The following is an 18,068-nucleotide window of genomic DNA, read 5'->3' as shown; positions in this document are numbered from 1 at the left end:
TTTCCTTCGCTACACAGTGGGATGGCAGTAGAATTTGCCTGCCTGTTGAGAGGAGCTGGAATCAGGATACCACTGTAACGCTGGGTACACCTGAGCGCAGTTTTAATTGTTGCGACTGTTGTCCATGTTATTTCCCAAGACTCAATGGTCAGGCGCTTCTGGTCGACAAGTGATTGATTTTGGTAAATCGTTCGTCCCCACCTGGCCTCAAGTTCCTCATCTGTAAAACAGGGAAGATATTCAGTACCTACGAGGACAATAGTGCAGATTAAGGAAACAGTTGTGCTGAAGGAGAGTGCCAATTCAACGCATTAAGTGTACAAAGAGTAGTTAGGCGGTGGTGGCGCACACCTTTAATCCCTGAACTTGGGAGGCAGAAGTCTCTGAGTTCCTGGTCAGACAGCCTGCTCTACAGAGCCAGTTTCAGGATGGCTAAGGCTATGTAGAGAAACCCTGTCACTTGGTACAGTGCTTGCTTAGTATGCCTGAGCCTCGAGGGTCTATCCAAAGCACGACGTTAGCCGGGCGGTGGTGGCGTACGCCTTTAATCCCAGCACTTGGGAGGCAGAGGCAGGCGGATCTCTGTGAGTTCGAGACCAGCCTGGTCTACAAGAGCTAGTTCCAGGACAGGCTCCAAAACCACAGGGAAACCCTGTCTCGAAAAAACAAAAAAAAAAAAACAAAGCACGACGTTAACCGGGTGCAGTCTCTAATCCTAACAAAGGAGACGTGGAGGTAGAAGGGGTCAGAAGTTCAAGGTCATCTTCAAACTGCAGGTTAGAGGCCAGCCTGGGTTACCAGCCTGGGTTACAAGGAATCCTGTCTCAAAACACAAACAAGTGAAGACTGCTGTGGTTGCTATTCTCAGAGCTTCGAAGGAGCTTGGAAAACTGCCGAGTTCCACAAAGGTAGGTGATGGGGAGTCCCTGAATCCCTGAGCAGCTGGGCCACAGCACCAAGAGAGGAGCTAACATCCCAAGCTACTACGATAGGCTGGGCACTTTCCAAACCAAAGTTACTAACTGTTCAGCTCATCCCAGTGTGCTTCAAACCTCACAAGTTTTCACACAGAGAGTAGGCAAGGTTTGCAGCTAGACCGCAGTGGTTGGAGGCAGGCCTGGCTGGCTGGTACTTTTTTCTGATGTTTTCATTCCCGCGAGCCAGGTGAAGGAACAGCTAAGCAAAAGCTTGGCAGCGGAATGGCACGGGGAGTTCTCTGGCAACAGCACATGGCGGCTTTGATGGTGGTTTTACTTCTTAAAATGCCTTGCTGGCTGCAGGGTGGGAAGTATGGCTGAGCAGTAGAGCTCTTGTGTATGCATGTGTTTCAGTCCAGAAAGACGCAGGCGTGCACACACACACACATATGCACACGTGCACACGCGTGTGCGCGCACACACATACACACACATGCACACGCGTGCTCGCACACATGTGGACATACACATATGCATACATGTGCATGTGCTCGCACACATGGACACACACATATACACACATGGACACACACGTGCACACGCGTGCGCGCATACATGCAGACACACATGCACACACATACACATATACACGTGCACACACATGGACACACACATACACACACGTGCGCACACACATATACACATATGCACACGTGCGCATGTGCTCGCACACACGTGGACACACACATATACACACATGTGTGCACGCACACATGTGGACACACACACCACACATATACACACACGTGCACACGTGTGCCCGCACACATGTGGACACACACATATACACACGTGCACACGCATGCGCGCACACACGTGGACACACACATACACATATGCACACGTGCGCGCGCGCACACACATGGACACACACATGCACATATGTGCACACACACATGCTTCCAGACCTTTTACCTCAGGCTCAAATTTTTTAGCTCAGTACAAGGAGCTCCACAGGAAAGGTTCTAACTCTTGAGACTACAATGAAATATGAATCCATTATCTATGAAAACGTCTCATGACATGCACACTGAAGTCACAGTGGGGTTGTGAGCCCCATCCTTGAGACTTTAGTGTGCATGAACTCCTGTGTCTGGAGCTTGCTGTTCCTCATCCTCTCCGATGTTCCCGTCTTCCTCTTGGGGTCTCTGAGCTCTGTGAAGTCAGGAGGAGCTCCTTGAGCAGATGTGCAGCGAAGAGCCCGGCCAGCTGGCTTCGCACCTTCCTGTCTCCGCACCTGTTCTTGCGGTGGGAGTGACAGATTCACGTCTTCATTTTGGATTCATGCATCCTGACAGCGCTGCTCAAGCCTCACCTTTGTGTGGAAGCTGCCCACATCTATCCCCAAACTCTCTGCCGACCTCTTCGGAAGCCCCCTGCTCATCTCAAACGATCAGTTTCCTTCCTCCTTCCCCACTCGTGGGCTGGAAGCCTGTTGTGGGTACAAGAACAATCACGTTGTAGGTAATTTGTACGGCTGCTGCCTATCAAAGACCTGGCATACAGTAAACTGCTAGTCAACATTTGCTGAATGAACAAGAAAGGAGTGGCAGGAAATAATGCTGGGAAGGAGGACAGGATGACTTTGAACTGTAAAATATCCTGGGTTTTATTGTTTTCTTTGATTTTGTTTGAAGGGAACAGACATGGTTAAGCTTGTATGTTTTTTTTTAAAGATTTATTCACTTATTATTCATACAATGTTCTGCTAACATGTGTACACACCAGAAGAGGGCACCGGATCTCATTACAGATGGTTGGGAGCCAACATGTGGGTGCTGGGACTTGAACTCAGAAGTTAAGCCGGTCCCCTTAACTGCTGAGCCATTTCTCCAGTCCTGTATATTTAATGAAAAGAGGGTATGTTGGGAAGGAAAGCTAAGTAGGCAGCCACTGTAATAGTTCAGACTGTGAGGGGTGGAAAGGCCTGAAAGCCCAGCACTTGGGAAGCAGAGATGAGGCAGGATGACAGGCCCAACTGCAAGGCCAGTTCTAGGCCAAGGCGACAGAACAAGGCTAAGACCAGAGAATGGGGGCGCTGGAGACATGACTCAGACATTAGGAGTACTGGTTGCTCTTGCAGGGGACCTGATCTGCATTCCCAATCATCCACATGGTGGCTCCCGGTCAGGTACGTTAATTCAGCGGAACTCGGTGCCCTCTTCTGGCAGCCACAGGCACTGCATGACTTCTGGCGAAACACTCAAGACACTAAGATAAAAACAAACAAATCTTAAAGATTCTACTCCAGAGGCACACGTGAGGTCTCGGGAAACTGAACAGGGACCGTGATGGGAATGTATAATTGGGGAGTGTGTGATATGCCACTATGGGGATGTATAATAGGGGAGAGTTGGATCTAGCCAGGAGCTCAGGGAATGGTCTTTAAGGGGGATGGGTAAACTGAGACCTGAGATAGCTTTAGGGGACAGAATCAGCAGGATTTGTCAGTCCCCTGGAGAAGGAAACCTTACGTGAAAGGTCAGTTCCTAGAACTGGAGAGAAACGTACAGAGGAAGGGATCGCAGCACAGGCTGCTTCTGAAAACTGCCCTTCCAGGCCTGTCCTGTTGGGTCTTCTAAGACTGTGGCCCTCTCAGCAATTTAAAGAGACCGTTCCCTAACCTCTCTTGCCTATGTCAATAGCGGCCCCAACTCGTCCCGGGCTTAAGTGACAGAACTGGAGACACCGGATTCTGCTCCCTGCCTCCGTCCATGTGCAGCCTGCCAGCAGCCTGTAGTTCCTACTCTAAAGACTCCTTGTCTGCATGTACCGGCCTTCCCAGCCCCTACTGCTCACACAACTCAGGGTGGACCCCTGCAGCCTGACCTTCCCAATCCCACTCCACTTGACCCCACATATAACCAGCGTAAGCTACCGGAAAAGGAGCTTTATCTCTTGAAATGTCTGTGTCCTTTTGTTACTGGCATTGGGGTCAGTGGTTATGCTTTGATAATCCAGGCTCAGCCTCCCGTCTACAACAAGTCAATCAGAAGAACCAAATTCACAGTGAAACACAGAAGCAATTTATTTTTTAAAAAATATTTATTTATTTATTATGTATACAATATATGCCTGCAGGCCAGAAGAGGGCACCAGACCTCATTACAGATGGTTGTGGTTGCTGGGAATTGAACTCAGGACCTTTGGAATAGCAAGCAATGCTCTTAACTGCTGAGCCATCTCTCCAGCCCCAGAAGCAATTTCTTTAATGTGGCCACATAGAGAAAAGGAATAAAGAGATGTAGTAACCCCTGTGAGAGTCTCCTCTGTGTACTGTGATTACCATAGCAAGGCAGAACTTAGGTAGGCAGGGAAAGCTAGGCTGAATGCTGGGAGAAAGAAAGGCGGAGTCAGGGAGATGCCATGGATCCACCAAAACTTTGCTGATAGGCCACAACCTGGTGGTGATGCACAGATTAATGGAGATGGGTTAAATTAAGATGTAAGAGTCAGCCAATAAGAAGCTAGAGCTAATAGGCCAAGCAGTGATTTAATTAATACAGTTTCTGTGTGATTATTTCGGGTCTAAGCTAGCCGGGCAGCTGGGAACCAAACAAGCAAACCCCTCCTACAGACTTCTGTGCCTCAAGTCTATCTTTGGGGTCCTGTCATAAGGTTTAGGCTTAAGTAGAGAACTAGAAGGATGCAAAACTAGGCAGTCCTGGACAGGGTGTGGTTCCACCCATCACTGACCCATCATTGCTTGGACAAGGTGGTCTGACCAGTTGTCAGAAGCCTGTGGTCATCTTCCAAGAGACAAGGTCCCCTCCGGCTGACACTCACTTTCTCTCCCCCAGCGTGAGGGTCCTGAAGAAATTCCAATTTGTTGTTGGCTGTGTTGGCTGTTATTTTAATACTATCCCAATGAGGAGCTTTAGGGTACTCCATTCCTGTTTGGGGGAGGGGGTCCCTCTTGCTCGGGCTCGAACAATGACTCTATGTCATCTGTGCCTCTATGCGACTTTCAGTCCCTCTTCCTCCCTTCTCCTGTCTCTGTGACTTGGCCCTGAAAACCTCCCTCACACCGTTAACACTTCATGCTTTCACCTCAAGTTCTTCTTGGGCCTAGAACATTCTTCTGACCTGGCACAGTAAACTAATCCTTCAAATCCGAATTAAAGGTGATTTCCTAAGTTCTTTGCAATAACTTGCCGGACCCGATCTGTAAACCCCTTTGCTGTGTGGCCTATATAACACTTGACTTTTCTTATGGTAAACTCATCACAGTGTGCCTGTTTCCTCCGACGGAGTGTGTGCCTCTCAGGACAGGTGCCTGCATGTGCCTTCCATCTGGACACCCACCCTCCAGGCCCACTGTCTGGCAAATCCTACTCTTCCTCTGAACCTTGCTAGTCTATTGCTTTTACCTGATGCCCAGACTATGAGCACATTCCTTCCTGGAACCACGTAGCTCTTTGGACACCTTTTATAACATTTATTGAAGGGTCTCTGGATTACAGTTCAAGGAGGCCACTGGAGACAGACTGTCCTTCCGGGCAAGAGATATATTAGGAGAAATAGCAATGCCTTGAAAAGTGGCTTCTAGGGGTTCTGAGAAGAGCACAGACCCCAACACTGTAGACAGTCAGCAGTAAGGGGTCCCTTCTTACAGGTGTCAGAGGAAAAGGAAAATTCCATGCACCATTAATTGAAAAGTGTCCACAGCACAGGCCTGCCTCTGATTCCCAGGGATTGTGGGTAGAGGGTATTGCATAAAGCAAGCAAGAAAGGAATCTTGCTAGTGTGTGACTTAGAAAATATGGGGAGTACTGGGGAGGAGGGGCATGTTTACTTACGGTGGACCCATTACCTAGGTGGGTATGGGGTGCCACTGGTACCCTCTGATATCTTGGGAATCTAGTAGCCTGGATCTATCCTTGAGGAAGTAAGAATAAGGGTGCCAGGGACAGCGAGATGGCTCAGCGGATAGATGCTTGTCACCAATCCTGTGTTCGAGCCCTAGAACCCACATGGCGAAAACTGATGCTTGCACGTTTCTCCCTGACCTCTGACATATATGCACATACTTACCCACTAAATAATTCTTTTTAACTAGGGCACTTCTGGCCCTGCCCTTCGCTGGCTGGGGGGAAGCTGCACTCCCAGAGCTGCCCCTACCCCATAGGCATGGGAGAGCTGGCTTCACCCCTCACCTGAGTGAGGGGTCCTAGTGACAAGATCAGACCAACTCAACTACCACCCAGGCACACGTCCAGGGCTGTGGGTGGGCACTCCCCAACCTCTATCCCATCTATGACCTGCTGGAGCGTGTGAAGGGACTGGTCATGTAGAACCCGCCTGCAGGATCTCCAAGACTCAGGACGGCAGCAGGATATCCAGGAGGAGATTCGGTGAGGGTCCAGTATTAGTGGTATACTAGAAGCCAGAGGGCTTGAACATGATCAACAACTCATTACACAATGGACGTTTGCAAGTGAAGCTGTGTGGACCAGTCTACAGCAGAGTACACAGCAGATCCCAGTGCCATCAAGACAAATGAAGAGGGGATAGAGAGGCAGGAATGATGGAGGAGCCAAGTGGGGTATTTTTGTTTTGGTTTTTGTTTGTTTTAATTAACATCTTTATTAGCATTTTATTTTTATTATTTCTTTTCAAGTTTTGCTGGGTGGTGCAGATGCTACTAGGGTGAAGGGTGGGTATGGAGGGACTGGGAAATGAGTGGCATTGGGGTGCATGATGTGAAATCCCCAAAATCTCAACTGAAGAAAAAATATGTTTAAAATGAATAAATTAGGGCACCTGCTATTCTTCTGGAGTCCAGGCACCTGGGGAACCTACTAGAGGGGAAAGATTGGCTGGGGAAGGGGCAGGCTTGCCATTTCCTTTACAACAGCTGTGGAAAAGAGGCTGCTACACATGGGTGTGACTTGCTCAGCTCCTAGTCCAAAATCTGAAGGTTTTCACAACTACAAAACCACCTGTTTTTCGTGTTTGTCCCGCCAGCTAGCTTCCAGACCCTCATTCCACCGTGTCCTACCACCTAAGAAGATGCTCAGACAAGACCCTCTCGGCTTAGCACTCCTGTGCACATCGAGAAAGCACTTCTTAGCTTTTTGCAGAGCCTAAGAACCTTCCCTAGATGGTGAAGGGTCTGCCTCCCTGTGAGAACAGCATCCCCCACTGCAATAGATGCTCTAAAAGGGCAAGTGTCTTCGGTCTGATCTGATGTATCCCAAGGGCCTAGAATGGTACCCAACGCAGTCCCACATAGGTCCAGAATAACCAAGAGTCTCAGACAACTTCTTGAGGTACATAGATACCATGAGTATGAGTTGCCTGTGGCTGAGTTACCCCAAAATATAATGCTTAGAGCAAACATTTATTATCTCAGCTTCTCCAGGTTAACAGGAGATAAAGAGTGGCTGGGCTGGGTCCTGACCTCCAATATCTCTTCCAGGCTGCAAAGTATGGTTCAGTGATGCTCTCAAAGCTAAGCAAGGGCAGACTCACTCACATGGAGGGAGGGGCGGAGGGGCGTTCACCATGTGAGGGTGGATTACCTCAGGGGCCTCTTCAGAGGTCAGCTCACAGCATAAGTGCTGGCTTCATCAGAGTTAGCCAGGAAGAGAAGTAGAATGTGCAGTCCTTCCTAACCACAGCCTTAGCTAGGGCCTTTTTATAAGAAGTCTTGTGGTCTTGTGCACATTGCACACAAGAAGGGATCCATCTAAGAGCAAAAAACCAGACGGTATCCCGAGGCCCCAGAAATCTTAGAAGTTGCCTGCCACAGGATGCGCTAAGAGCAGAAGGCATAGGCCAGAGCCCACCGAGTCAGGCCAGTAAGGAGGAAGAGGAGGCAGAAACTAGAGGTGAGAGATTTGGGGAGAGCTGAGGCTTTGACCACCTTCCAATAGGCTGCGATCAACCTGTAACGCAGATTTACAGATCGTCTGACTTTTTAAAAGTAGCCAAAGCCTAGAATTTTGTGAGGTGTTTCCTGATTTTTGAAACAGGGAAAAATCAAACCAAACCACATCTGGGCTTATACCTCCTCCCAGAACAGGAAAAATCTAATTCAGTCATTTTTCCCACTCTTTGAATATGTCTACCGTCTCTCCAACCTTCCACTCCACCCCCTTGTTCACCGGCAGCAAGAACCTAACCAAGACATTCTGTGCCCGGCCCACAGAAAATGCTCTGAAAATGCAGACTTGCAGTCTTATCTCCTTAGGGAATTGCCCTTAAGCCAGGAACAGTAGCTTAAGCAGCCTTGGGTCTGTAACTTAGGATCTCAGCTCTGCCTAGGACAAGTGATTAACTCTTGAGGGCCTCAGCCTCTTATCCATAACATGGAGCAGCTGTACCTGCTCCTGAGTTGTTCCGACGCTGAGAAGAGTAGTCCACGTGAGGAGAGCTTACGGCAACTCAACGGCGGGAGCTGTCTTCTCCCAGCAGCCCTCTCTCCTCGCCGTCTGAACGGCGTTCCTCTAGGATTCACTGTCATCTGTCATCTAACGCTATCTGGCTGGGAGAGTGAGCCTTAGAAAAGCAGAGCTGTCGCTGACACTAAAAAGTTTAAATCCTCTAACAGTCTGTTGATGCCCTTAGCAGGCGCAAATCCACATGGTTTAACACAGCCCACTACCTAGGCTGTTCTGGAGCTGAGCCTGCCCAGGCTTCTGAGCTCATCGCTCAGCTTTTCTCTTCACACTCGGCGTTGCCACCACACTGTGGCTGTTTCCCAGCGCGTCACACTTCCCTGCCGCAGCAAAGCCTGAGCGTCACCCCGAGCTGGAACCTCTTCTCCGTCTGAGCACCAGGCCTCGTTTGTTCCAGCTGTGTACTATCAAGAGAATAGTCTTGTCCCTTTTAGCCCTGATGGCAGATACAGTATCTCTTCTCCTCACAGTGACTCCTCTCTCTTCCTAGCAATTGGCAATGCTGGCAGAGCACAAGAAAATGCACTAACTTTGTGGCACTGGCCCCAGCAGTTCGGACCTGAAGGCTGACAGCGCCATCTGCTGGCCTAAATTTGTACTTCAGCATTTAGAAAGCCTTCAGTGTCTTCCCACCCAAAAGAGACAAAGGTTTTGAAATTTTACATTAGTCCATCCAGAGCAGTGGTTCTCACACGGGACTGTATTAAAGGGTGCTGCGACCCTTTAATACAATTCCACATGTTGTGGTGACCTCCAGCCATAAAATTACCTCGTTGCTACTTTATAACTGTAATTTTGATACTGTTATGAATTGTAATATAAGTATATGATATTCAATATGCGACAGAGGTCACGGCCCACTGGTTGAGAACCACTTGCAGTGTCTTCACTTCCCATAAAAATTAGCAAATTATTTAGTACTTGGTGTATTTTAGATACTTTTCTAAGCGTTTGAGTTATTAGTTGTCAGAGGCAGTAGGACATTACTGAAACTTTTACAGTTAGGGTAACTGAAGCAGCCAAATGACTCTCGGGCCACGCAGCTAGAAAACCTCAGCCAAGACCCAAGCCCTGTTTGGACTGGTAAGCTCAGCAAAGCCCCTGCCTCTGTTGTCCTTTACTCCACACCATGAAAGCTGCACTCCTCCGAGGGCCCTCAGACACAAGTCAGGCTGCCTCTCCGAGCCGGTTTCCTCAGACCTTCAGTGTGGCTGAGTGAACGCTCTAGGACACAGAAGGGACTGAGGAGTGGTCTGAATCAGATGGACACAGACGGCGAGTCACCCAGACCACTTTCCGTGACGTTCGGCCAGCCTCATGCCTTGACACCACCATCCTGAGCAGTCTGGCTACTTCTTCCTAAATCCATCCACTGTCACGCCCTCTAAACCATGTCATTTTAGTGTGTGCTATGGGGAGAAATGACTGCCTGCCTCCACTTGAAATCAAATTAAATCAAATGTCTAGAGCTTCCTACCTGAGTCATCTGCTAAAGTGCAGAGATCTGTTACATTCAGGGCCGCACAGCAAACAGCACATGCTGAACAGAAACCCATTAACCTCACCAGTCTATGGTCCTAACACAAAACCCAACCCCAAATCACACAGAAAGACCCAGAGCATCAAATGCCACCTACTGCTGGATGCTTTAACTGAGCCATTACTCCAAATACTAAAGACACTGCTTTGCACAAATTTATTTTAATACAGATATATACATATACACACGTACACAGTCACAAACCAGCGTGACAAGTTCCCCTCTTGAGCCAGGAGGGCTCTCCCACATCCAGGGATCCTGGAGATGCTCTGGAGAGCCTAGTCTGACAGTTTTCACATAAACACCCACTAGGGACATGTTAATCAGATTAAATGGCAAGGTGCACCCAGGTGTGCACTGCCTGGGCCTCACGCTGGTCCAGAGCTCTGCTGGACTCTCTTCATCAGCTCTTCATCCTGCATTGACAACTCTGTCAACTTTTTGCCCATCCTCTCATGGATGTCCAAGTACTTGGATACACATCGGTCCAAACACACAGACTCGCCTTTGGACAGCTCTGCTTCCTTGTAGTGGGGAGGCACACACTTCCGGTGGCAGGCACTGGTCATCCTGAGATTAGAGAGGCACAAGGTTGTATCAGCACCTTTCTGTGATGTCCCAGGAACCTTCAACGACTCCAACCCCGCTGTACTGATTTTGCCTCACCCTCTCCCCTACGAAAACAGTGGAAATCCTGTTTTCACTTCAGCCACCTTAGAAGGTTCTTCAGACCAAGAACCTTGTTTGAGTCACGTATAAGACTAGTTAAAGAGCAAAGACTTGCTGGATGCTGGCTGTGTGCCAGGCATCGTGCTAACTGCTAACACAGACTGTTATGTAACTAACCCTCACAGCAGCTAAATGGGGCGTGCACAATCAAACCCCCACTTCACAGATGAGGACATTAAGACAGAAGTGCTCAGTAATTTGCTAAGGATCACACAAAGCCAAGTGGTCTGATTTCCCATCTGCATTTTAAAAACCATTCCAGCCAGGCAGTGGTGGTGCACACACCTTTAATCCCAGCACTGGGCAGAGGCAGGCAGAGCTCTGAGTTCAAGGCCAGCCTGGTCTACAGAAGGAGTTTCAGGACAGCCAGAGCAAGATAGAGAAACTGTGTCTTGGGGGGAAGGTTAGGATGGGGGAGAGAAGAATTCTAATTTGTAGCCTCCAAGATAAATCAACCAATGAAAAGAGCTTCTGCTGACTCCAACCAGCAGGTGTCTCACTGGTTCCTGACGGGCATGCCTGATGCTAACGGCTTTAATGTTCAATACTAGCAACTCCTTCAGAGCAGTGTCATTATGCCAGTTTTACTGATGATGCAATCAGTTACCAGACAACTTCTCCAAAGATACTCAGCAGGTGACGGGTTTATTTCCAAACTGGCCAAACAGCTACAAGCAACAGTTGCGAAGTCAGCTCTAAGGACTGGCTCTGGCCTTCTACTCATCAGCCCCGAACCCTAACATTACTAAACCCCTTGATACCTCAATTCCCCTATGTTAAAATGGCACTAATAAAATTAACCCACTGATTTTACTTTCTTTTTTTTTTAAAACTGGTGTTCCTTATCCCAGACTGGTCTCAAACTCACTTGTAGCCAAGGATGACCTTGAACTATTGACTCTCTGGCTCCACCTCTGGGCACTGTGATTACAAGCACTACTTCAACATCAAAACAAGGGTGTCCTGCATTCTAGACAAGCACGCTATCAGGGAAGTTATTGCCCCTTCACCCAGTGAGTTATTTAATATTAAAGATAAAAAAAATGATAATGGGGGGTTAGAGAGACAGTTCGGTGGTTAAGAGAACTCACTGCTCTCGCAGAAGACCTGGGTTTGGTCAGCACCCAGAGGGTAGCTCCCGACTGTCTGTAACTCCAGTTCCAATGCTCTGATACTCTCTTTGGCCTCTTCAGGCACACGGTGTACATACATACATACATGCAAGCAAAATATCCATACATGTAAAATAAAAACAAAGACTATAAAATGACCATGTATATAAAATGCTGTGCAAGTGTCTGATACGGAGTTAAAGTTCAACGAAGACTATGTGCACACCTTTAATCTCCAGCACCCAAGAGGGAGAGGCTGGTGACCTCTGTGAATTCAAGGTCAGCCTGGTCCACACAGCATGATCCAGGCTAGCCAGGGTTACACCAGAGATCCCATCTCAAAAAAAAAAAAAAAGTTTAATGAATATTAGCTACTACATGGTATTAACCACTAACTGACTGTGCAGGCGGCTAAGAAGACAAAGTCACTAGCTGCCAAGCCAGAACTGAGTCCAATCCCTGGGACCCCTGGTGGAAGGAAAGATGGACTCCTCTGACCTCTGCTAGTGCGCTGTTGTGGTGTGCACGCTGGCGTCCATAAACAAACACAAAATACAGAAACAAATTCAATTAAATGGGTTATTTTTTTTTAAAAAAGGTTAACACTAGTTGATTTTAAAACTGGACAGGAGATCCTCCTTCACGTCCCTTTTGCTCCCTCTCAATAGCCAAGTCCTTCCAAGTGACCTTAATTTACCCTAGCCAAGCACACGGGGAGGGTGGGGCAGAAGGCGGGAATGGGAAAGCACTCGTAGCAAGCCCTTCTCTCTGTCCCGGGAAGGATGACTCCGGCTCAATTTCCAAGACAAGTGTATCGTGGAGAGGTTCTCATTACCTGTTGTACATGTCGGCCATCATCTCCACCTCCAGCTCCGCAGCCAGCTGCTGGGCTCTAAGCGGATCCATGTCAGCCGAGCACGGTGGAGAACGGCCTCCGGGTCTTCAGTCCTAGGAGCAGACACGATCGTCAGCACCGACCCCTCCCGCTTCGCCCTAGCATCCGGGGGCTGCAGGTTTCAGACCAGGACCACTGCCCCCAGCAAACGGAAGTGGAAGCGAGGCCCTGCCAGGGGACGGTGCCAGCTCAAGGTCACCCAGGCTGTCACCAGCAGAGCTCAGGGCCGGAAACCGAGGCCAGAGGATCGGCGGCAGCCCCGGGACACCCGAAACCGTGGGCCTGGCCGGCGCGGCCCTGGGGATCCGACCCTCAGCACCACCGAGGCTGCTGCAGCCCGCGCGGAGGCTGCGCCCGCCACGGCGAAAGCATCATCGGGGTCACTCCGGGGTCCGACACCGCGTCTCACTCACCCCCGCCTCCGGCCGCTCACCGATCCCACGGCACCCCCAGCTTCGGGTCAGCGGCGAGCAGCGGCCGGACACCCAGCTAGGAACTAAGAAGCACGTGGGTCACTTCCGGGAGGGAAGTCCAGCCTCTTCTGTGATCCGGAAGAAAACGCCCACCCGGAGCCGCTGGGAAGCCAGCTACCATAGAGACGGAGCCACCGCCGGGGGCTAGAGAGGACTCCGAGGGAACCATCGAGGCTGGAGCGAGGGGCAGAGCGCCGGCAACGCTGGAGGTCTCCGCGTGGTTGCAAGTGTGCAAAGGGAGCGCACGCCTGAGCGCAGACAGATCTTCTTTCTCCAAGGGAGCCCGTCGGTTTTGCATGCTCACACCACCTGGAGCACTTTTTAGAAAAAAACCTCAATGCCCAGACGTTACCTCATTCATACCCGTGAAATCAGAATCGCCGGGAGCTGGACCCAGATATTAGAAAACAAACCAGCTGGGTGTGCACCCGTAACTGATGGGGTTGGAGAGAGAAGGATACAAGATTGCTGCTCGCAGAAAGAAGAAACATGTACAGAGTTTTTTGATCGCTTTTTTTTTTTTTTTTTTGAGATAGGATCTCAACCCAGGGTACGCTCTAATTTGCTGTGTGGCCGAAGATGAACTACAACTTATGATCCTCCTGCCTCTACCTCACTAGTACTGGGTTACAGATGTGCGCCACTGTGCCTGATTTAACCTAGGACCACATGCAATATAGGCAAAAATTCTACCAGCTGAGCTGTTTTCCCAGCCCTAGAACGTGTTTTATTGTACTTCTCTATTTTATACACACACATATACATGAACAATACAAATAAATAATAATAAAAACATTGGTTTTTAATCTTTTAAAAATACTTTTATTAGGACACATCTACAACACACAGAAAACAGTCTGAAAATCATGATAACGGGGTGCAGGCACAAACACTGCCCCACTCCTAGATGATGAGTTGTGGGCAATTGGTAGATTCTGGGAGAGGGAGAATTAGCTCTCCTAATTTCTAATAAAAGCGTTTAAAAATGGTGTTTTTAAAAAGGAAGGAAAAGAAAACACAGTCTAATGAGCATCAATACAGCTATCACCAGAATGTGTTTTCTTAATCTCTTGTTGTTTTTAACAATGAAGTCTTTTTTTCCGAAGTGCTGTTTCCACATCTTCAGCTAACAGTGATTTTATTTTTCTGTCTCTCTTTGGCAGTGCTGAAGGTTGAATCCAGGGTCTCATGCGTTCTAAACAAGCCCCCCCACCCCTAAACTAAACCTCTCATTTGGTGTAATTTTAAACTTTCAAATTTATTCATAAAAGCACGGGCCATGGGCACGTCTTGAAGTCAAAGGACAACGTGTGGGTGTTGACTCTGTCCTTCCACTGAAAGGTCTGAACTTGCCCCATTTTACAACTGAGCCTGAGTTTCGGTTTCCTAAAAGGAAAAGAGAGATAGCACGCACCCAGAGACAAGATAACACATACCAGGCCTGAGCCAGTCCCACAGTATCTCAGTACAATGACCAAAAAGGACAGTTCCTATAATCTCCCTAAAACATACCCTGCCTTGCCCAAGAATGCTCCAAAATGGTAAAACTATAACCATGGCCAATCAGGAACATACTAATATAACCGATGCTTGCTTAGCCAATTACGTTTGAGATAACCTGTCTCTGAAAGTACCTGAGCAGTGCTTAAAAGGAACCTGCGTGCTCCTCTCATGGTCATTTAGGCTTTGGGTTTGATAATGCGGCCCCAGCATGCTGGAATCTTTACTCTCGAGAGAATAAACACTCTCACTGATGGCATGCATGTCTAGTGGTCTTTCGTGTGACTTCTCGAGGACCCTAATACCACCACATGGGTCCAGAGTCATCAAACCAAAGTTATCAGGCATCATGGTAAGCACCGTCGCCCACCAAGCCATCTCAGCAGCCTGCTTGTTTCTTAATGCAATCTATTGCAGATTTTAAAAATTAGTTCTCTTTCTGTTTCTGTGTGTGGAGGTCAGAGGATAACCTCAGGCTTTCATCCTTAACTTCCACTGTGTTTGACACAAGGGCTCCTGTGTTTGTTGCTGCCTGTGCCTGCCTGGCTGGCCTGAAAGCTCCCTCCTGACTCACTGTAGGAGTCCTGGATTGGGGAACCCATCCTAGCACGTCTGCTGTTACATGGGTCCTGGAGATCTTAACTCAAGAAGTTACTATTGCAAGCCATTTCCCCAGCCTTATTGCAAATATTTTCTCTGCAAACTCTCAGAAGAGTCTTTTTAATTGTAATTAGAACATTTAACATATGATATTTACTTGTACAGTATAGTAGTGCTATTTATGTGCGCTGTATCACACAGAAGACCTCTAGAATGTATTCTTCAGTACGTTCCAATCATCATAGAAAGTTTCTGTATTTGCCACTCACTCTGGGACATTACTTTCTTGGATGGGACTCCAGCCCCAAAGAAAGGAATTCAGGATCTCATTGGGACTGTCACCCATAAGAAACTCAGAGAACACAAAGATAGAAGGCTCCCTGACTGTCCTGAGAGGAGCAGGAGATGAGAGGAGGTGAAATATACCCAGATTTCACTGCTGTCCCTTCTACGGCTGTTCCTCATCCCTTTTCCTTGCCTCTACTGATGGTTCTCTGGCCCAGGTCACCACAAACTGTACCGAATCACCAAGTCAGCCCCCCTCTAGGGCTGCCCCCCCCCCCTCCTGCCGATACTTCATGTCTGACTGTTAAAAAGAGCAGCCAGAGTGATGTCAAAAACTAAAATTAGATCGCATCACTCACCCCCTAAATACTGCAGTGGTTCCTAATCACAAAGCAAAAGTCAAAGTCTGCTCAATAGCTTGTAAGGTCTTGTATTATTTTTCTCCGTGGTGTGATCCGTTACCTGAGAACAGCAGCCTAAAGGAGGAAGGGTTGACCTCGGCTTTCAGTTCAGGGGAAACCTTCCATTGTGGCAGGAATGGGCAGCAGCTCGTCACGTCAATGACCACAATCAAGACAGACAGAGAGAAGGACGCTGATACTCAACTCACATTATTTTATATCCAGCCAGCTATTCCCGTCCAAGGGAAGTTGCTACAGACTTTCAGATGGGTCTCCCACCTCGGTTAATTAGCTTGTGGACATGCTAGAGGTTTATCTTCTGGGTGCTTCTAGGTCCTATTAAGTAGATCACCAGTACAAGCTAGTACAAATCCCACACGATATGCCAACCCTATCTTCTTTCCTCTTCTCTCCAGCTGCTCTCCTGCCCCAGGACTTTCCCCAGCCATGCCGATAGCCTCTCTTTTCATCATACACATAAATCATATCCTCGTCTTCCTAGTTACTATTCTATTTGCCAGGGATGCTGGTGGCCCTCCCTGTCACAGACTTCAGTCCCAAACTTACGTGAGATCTTCATTCCTATATCATTTGCCCTATCTAATATATTCTCCTCCCTAAGAAACAAAACAAAAACACAAAACTCTATCAATTATTTGTCCTGATTCACCTTGTTTTATAGAACCTGTCACATCCAATATATCACACATTTTACTTGTTTTAATGCAATTACTATCTCCCTACACTAAAGTTATCTTCTGCTGGATATTTTCTTTCATGTCCAATTTCGTTGTCTCCAGCATTTACTTGGTGATCGCTAGCCACTGCGTCAAAGAACGAAAGGACTACCTGAGAGAAGTTGTGATGACTGATGCCACAATCTTCTGGGTTTTGTTGTTTTTATTATCTTGTGACAGCAGGACAAGAAATGAGTTAAGGTAAGAAAAAAAAACCATCAAGCCAGAGAAATGTGGAAGAATTCGTCTGTCTTTGGCAGATAATGTTTGGATGGATAAAGGAGACGTAGTAGGGACAGATGTTACACTTTTGAACATCGGTCCCCAAACCTGGATTCATGCAATAACCTCTCTTTCCTATCATTCCAGACACTGACCCCAGCTTATTTTCTTTTTTCTGTTTTCCTTGATTGGCTCCCTAATTCAACATGTATTTATCAAGAGCCTAATAAGACCCAGGCGAAACTCTAGGTCTATATCTGTGAGCATGGAAAATTGATTCCCTGTCTTCATAGAGGAGGGGAGAGTCACAATAAATGTTAAAGATCTGCACTGCATGCATGCCTTTGGAGGTCGGATAAGGACATTGGATCCCCTGAAACTGGAGTTCCGGAGGGTTCTGAGCCATTATGTGGGTGCTGAGAACTGAACTGCATACTGAGTACTCTGTAAGAACAGCAAGCGCTGTGCTCTTCAACAACAAACTATTTCTCCAACCCTAAGAATGAATTTTATTGTTATTTATCAAGACAGCGTTTCTCTGTGTAGTCCTGACTGTCCTGGAACTCATTCTGTAGACAGGCTAGCCTCAAACTCAGAGATGATTTACCTCTGCCTACTAAGCATTGGATTAAAGTGTACCCACCATGCCTGGGTAAGAATGTTTTGGTTTGGTTTGATTTGGTTTGGTTTTGGGTTGTTTTTTTTTTTTTTTTTCAAGACAAGATTTTTCTATGCAACTCAAGCTGTCCTGGAACTCACTCTGTAGACCAGGCTGGCCTCAAACTCACATAGATCCGCCTGCCTCTGGCTCCTGGGTGCTGGGATTAAAGGCGTGCACCACCATACCTGGCTAAGAACACAATTTCTGATTCCAGTGAACATTATGAAGTACATAAGCAGGCAGGAGTGCTGGCGAGAGCTTGACAATCACGGAGGACCTCCCTGAGGGAAAGAAATTTGAGCTGGGTCCAGAACACTGAGAAGGAGCCCATCTCACAAAGAGCAGAAGGAAAACCCAGTCCTGAGTCCTGAAAGCTCTGGTTGGATTTATTTAAGGAACAGGAAGCAAGCCAGTGTGGCTGAGTGGAAGGGGCTGGGGGAGGGGAGTTGGAGGAGCCCACACTCTCCAAATGGTACCCTCCTTAAGTTGTGGGACACACAGCCAGAATAAGAATTTGTTTTGTTTTGTTTTTC

The 18,068-nt window shown here is 48.0% G+C and overlaps 1 protein-coding gene across 2 annotated transcripts; it reads right to left on the bottom strand.

The window, feature by feature from the left end:
• Nucleotides 1–10,067: 10,067 nt before the first annotated feature.
• On the bottom strand, nucleotides 10,068–13,208 carry Timm10 (translocase of inner mitochondrial membrane 10). 2 transcript variants are annotated; one of them, XM_041639817.1, is made up of 3 exons: nucleotides 13,070–13,208; nucleotides 12,597–12,709; nucleotides 10,068–10,490 (listed from the first exon to the last, which is right to left on the bottom strand). In XM_041639817.1, exons 2-3 carry the CDS (start codon nucleotides 12,665–12,667, stop codon nucleotides 10,289–10,291), a joined length of 273 nt encoding a protein of 90 aa, XP_041495751.1. In that variant the 5' UTR covers nucleotides 12,668–12,709; nucleotides 13,070–13,208; the 3' UTR covers nucleotides 10,068–10,288. The 2 variants fall into 2 exon arrangements, with proteins under 2 accessions (XP_041495751.1, XP_041495752.1); XM_041639818.1 differs by having other exon boundaries at nucleotides 13,090–13,193.
• Nucleotides 13,209–18,068: the final 4,860 nt, after the last annotated feature.

Source organism: Microtus oregoni, unplaced genomic scaffold (genome assembly GCF_018167655.1).
Source record: "Microtus oregoni isolate MIOR12 unplaced genomic scaffold, Mior012 000060F_ref0000265, whole genome shotgun sequence".
NCBI lineage: Eukaryota > Metazoa > Chordata > Mammalia > Rodentia > Cricetidae > Microtus > Microtus oregoni.
Note: the sequence above shows the minus strand (reverse complement) of the source record. Positions and strands in the feature narration are given on the sequence as shown.